We start from the raw sequence: 4544 nt of genomic DNA, 5'->3' as shown, positions 1-4544 counted from the left end.
AGCAACCTCCAACTCCTGGGCTCAAGCGAGTCTCCTGCCTCAGCCTCCCAAGTAGCTGGGACCACAGGCGCCCGTCACAACGCCTGGCCATTTTTTTGGTTGCAGTCATCATTGTTGTTTGGCGGTCCCCGGCTGGGGATTCGAACCCACTACCTTAGGTGTATGTGGCTGGCACCTTGGCCGCTTGAGCCACAGGCACCGAGCCTGAAGTACTTTTTAAAAGCTGGTTGTAGGGAATAATTTGACAGATTGGTTAGTTGGTTGAACTTGCTTTGCATAAAGAACTGTCACTAACTTTAAGTTTCCTTTTAGTTGGAGACTTGAGTCTGACTCATTTCTGCAGGTCCATATGAGCTTAGTCAAGACTGAAGCGTGGGGCGAGGCCTGGCTTCCTAACTGCAGAACAGATCTGTGGAGTCCTTAGAGCTTGTTTGTGGGTCTGTTAATTCATAACTCTGGACTGCATTCTGTGCATCTCATTTGTGACAATTTTCATTCCAGCAAGAAAGCAGTGAGTATGGAAAGAGAAGAGAAAGGCTGGGAGAAGGCTATTTGCAACATTGAATCAGGTTAAAATTGTTAATTTTTTTTTTTTTTTTTTTTTTGAGACATAGGGTAGAATGCCATGGCATCATAGCTCACAGCAACCTCTGACTCTTGGGCTCAAGCTATCCTCTTGCCTCAGATTTTCTATTTTTTCAGTAGAGACAGGGTCTCACTTTTGCTGGGGCTGGTCTTGAACCTGTGAGCTCAAGCTGTCCATCTGCCTCAGCCTCCCAGAGTGCGGGATTACAGGCGTGAGCCACCACGCCTAGACAGAATTGTTAGTATTTGTTCAAGTAAAGAACATTTAATTTTATTTATTTATTTATTTATTTTGCAGTGTTTGGCCAGGGCTGGGTTTGAACCTGCCACCTCTGATATATGAGGCTGGCACCTAACTCCTTGAGCCACAGGTGCCGCCAGATAATTTAATTTTTATTAGGTCCCTTCAAGTAAGTTTGAATCTATCCACTGTTGCAGTGTTGCCACATAGCTGTTTGTGATTTGAGATGCACAGTTTCTCCCAGGTGCTTAACACCCAGGGCTGCTTAACTGGGATTCATGCTTCTGGTCATCTTCTATTCAGGGATTTGCCATCCTGCAGCTCCAAGCTCCCTACAAGGGAAGCCTGGGCAGAGGAGTCTTGTTTGCAATGCCTAGTGTTGGTGCAGATGGAGCCTTTGGCAGGCAATTGGAGATGGGTCCAGAGTGCAGGGAGACACTCAGATAGAAGTGGGGCTTTGGGGGGTTGTTCCAGTGTTTGGAGCTCACGGTCACAGGCCTGCAAGGGCTTGCCCTGGAGCGGATGTGGAGGGGCAGGAGGGAGTGTGGTGTCCTGGGTATGAGAGGAGGTGGTCAGTCCATCAGGCTCTTCATGCCCTGAGCCTGCAGAGAGGACTGACCGTCCGGTGGAAGAGGGTCCTGCTGGCAGGAGAGCACATGTGAGCTGAGTCCACAGTGGCAGCTGATTGTCTGGGCCTCTCACAGACATGGAAACAAAGTTAACCATGGGCGCAGAGTTGAGATGCAGAGATTCTAAGAGTCTGTGGGACTATTTTTAATTTTATTCTTTGAAGGCATTTGGCATAAATTACGCTTTTTTTTTTTTTTTTAAAGTATACTTGAGTTAGGGCCGGGCACAGTGGCTCATGACTGTAACCCCAGCACTCTGGGAGGCCAAGGCATAATGATCCCTTTAGCTCAAGAGTTCAGGACTAGCATGAACAAGAGTGAGACCTTGTCTCTACTAAAAACTGAAAAACTAGGGATGCATTGTGATTATCGCCTGTAGTCTCAGCTACTCAGGAGGCTGGGGCAGGGGGATCCCTTGAGCCCAGGAGTTTGAGGTTGCTGTGAGCTATGATGACACGGCAGTCTTCCCAGGGCAAAGGAGAAAGGCTGTCTCAGTCAATCAATCAGTCAATCAAATAAATAAACAAGCTATGTCAGGTTTACATTGCAAACCCTCACTGTGATTTCTTTGCTCAGTAAAAATGGTGATATTTTTTTTTTTTTTTTTTTAAGAAAAAGAATGATTTTTCTTCAGTATTTAAGGAAACTGCCACAAACTTGTCTGCTCTTAACAACGCAGATATTTTTGTAAGTTTACTTTGAAGGAAATAATACATACTAAGTGGTATTCAAGTTTATTGTTTTTAATCTATGAGACCTACATCATATTAATTGTGCATTTATTTAAAGGGATAATGGCGGCTCAGTGCCTATGGCTCAAGTGGCTAAGGTGCCAGCCACGTACACCTAAGGTGGCGAGTTCGAATCCAGCCTGGGCCCACCAAACGACGGCTGCAACCAAAAAATAGCCGGGTGTTGTAGCAGGCACCTGTGGTTCCAGCTACTTGGGAGGCTGAGGCAGACTTGCTTGAGCCCAGGAGTTGAAGGTTGCTATGAGCTGTGATGCCACAGCTCTCTACCCAGGGCAACAGCTTGAGGCTCTGTCTCAAAAATAAACAAATAAGTAAATAAATAAAAGGATAATGCCAATTAAGTGCTATTTAGAGTCAGTTTTGAACCTGTACTTTCTTTTTTTTTTTTTTTTTTGAGACAGAGTCTCACTATGTCGCTCTCGGTAGAGTGCTGTGGCATCACAGCTCAGAGCAACCTCCAACTCCTGGGCTTGAGCGATTCACTTGCCTCAGCCTCCCAAGTATGTGAGACTATAGGCACCTGCCATAATGCCTGGCCATTTTGCTGTAGTTGTTGTTGTGGTTGCATTATTGTTTTAGCTGGCCAGGGACAGGTTTGAACCGGCCAGCTTCAGTGTATGTGGCTGGCACCCTACCCACTAAACTATAGGCACCGCCCTGAGCCTATACTTTATATTTTCCTATCCAGCTGGTTGGAATGGTGCTTTCTTAACTTGTGTTTTAAAGTCACAAAGCTCCTTGTTTGTGGCTTTATTCATTTAGTGATTCATGTGGAGAGCTGATTTCTGATAGTCCTGTGCAGTCTCGCTGCTGCCTTGCCACAGGGAAGCCTGGGGACTCTGCATCCTGCTCTGGCTGGGTGGTGACCGTGGGTTCTCTTTTCCCAGGTGCACGTTCAGGTTTCCGAGCACAAACATCAAGATCACATTCACTGCCCTGTCCAGCGAGAAGAGGGAGAAGCAGGAGGCGCCCGAGTCCCCAGTGAAGGCTGTGCAACCGCACATCTCGCCCCTGACCATCAACATTCCAGACACCATGGCCCACCTCATCAGTCCCCTCCCCTCCCCCACGGGGACCATCAGGTACAGCAGGGAGTGGTCTTCATGCATCCTGCCATTTTCACAAGCCCCAGATGGTGTGGAGACAGGGGTGTTGGGGGCGTTCCAGGTTCCCTTAGGTTTTGAGGACTGTGTACTCTGAACTACCTGCATTATGAAATGCAGTTCCCAAATGTTCCTGGTTCCAGATTCTTTTTGTTAGAGTATAAATTAAAAGGGGGGATGATTTGTAATACTGGCCTAAACTATGAGATAGATTTGAGTTTTAATTTTGAATTATTTTAGTTTGCTAGAATTTCATTTAAATTTTGAAAACTTGCCCTTTGTTTTGACCACACTGAAGTGACCAACTTGTGTTCCTGACCGTGTCCCAAGAGAGAACTGGTACTCTCCAAGCACACAAGGCTGACCCTCTACAGGCAGAGCCTGGAACATCGTGCACTGCAGTCTTGTTCATGTGGTGCTCTCTGTGGAGAGGAACGTAGGGTGAGGAATAGCCACATCACTGTAGGAGCGTGCTATGTGCTATTCTTGGAGCACGTGAGCATGTGGGCCATAGAAAGCCTTGCTCTCTGGCCATGGTGGCAGAGCCTGGGCTCAGTCCAGCCCCAGTCTGTTGGGCTCTGTTGGGTCCTAAGAAGGCTAGAGTAGGTACGTGGGCTGCTGCTTAGTTGTGAGTAATGTTGGGCTTTGGTGCAAAGTGAACACATTAAACAAATGTAAGTCAGGGTCTTTCTGTCTGAGTCTATCCACAGAGCAGAGCTGAGAGGCATAGAAGGTCTCTTGTTTGCCCGGAGCTGTGCCTCATAAGTGGCTGAATGAGGGAACTGGGACAGATTCTGGGTTATACCTTGACATGTTTATGTCTTTTTTGGAGACAGAGTCTCAGTCACACTTGGTAGAGTGCCACGGTATTATAACTCACAGCAACCTCAAACTCTTGGGCTCAAGTGATCCTCTTGCCTCAGCCTCCCAAGTAGCTGGGACTACAGGCACACACCACTATACTGGCTTGTTTTTTTGTTTTTTTGCAGTTTTTGGCCAGGGCTGGGTTTGAACTGCCACCTCTGGCATATAGGTCCTGTGCCCTACTACTTTGAGCAACAGGCGCAGTCCGATACTTGCTTGTTTTTTAGAGATAGGGTCTCGCTCTGGCTTAGACTGGTCTTGAACCTGTGAGCTCAGGCAATCCACCTGCCTTGGCCTCCCAAGTGCTGGGATTACAGGCGTGAGCCACCTTGCCCAGTCTATTTTTTATCTTAAAAATCAGTATCGGCTC

The 4544-nt window shown here is 47.3% G+C and overlaps 1 protein-coding gene across 1 annotated transcript in view; it reads left to right on the top strand.

Annotated features, from left to right (window-relative positions):
* The window catches only part of FOXK2 (forkhead box K2), a 70907-nt gene that overhangs the window by 29764 nt on the left and 36599 nt on the right, over positions 1-4544 (top strand). Inside the window, exon 4 of the mRNA XM_023511163.1 lies at positions 3010-3289. Within this exon, the coding sequence (XP_023366931.1) occupies positions 3010-3289 (280 nt within the window). The remainder of the gene's footprint in view (positions 1-3009; positions 3290-4544) is intronic.

Source organism: Otolemur garnettii, unplaced genomic scaffold (assembly GCF_000181295.1).
Source record: "Otolemur garnettii isolate 467f Iridium unplaced genomic scaffold, OtoGar3 scaffold00018, whole genome shotgun sequence".
Taxonomy (NCBI): Eukaryota; Metazoa; Chordata; class Mammalia; order Primates; family Galagidae; genus Otolemur; species Otolemur garnettii.
The sequence above is the reverse complement of the archived record's forward strand: the minus strand, read 5'-3'. Positions and strand labels throughout refer to the sequence as shown.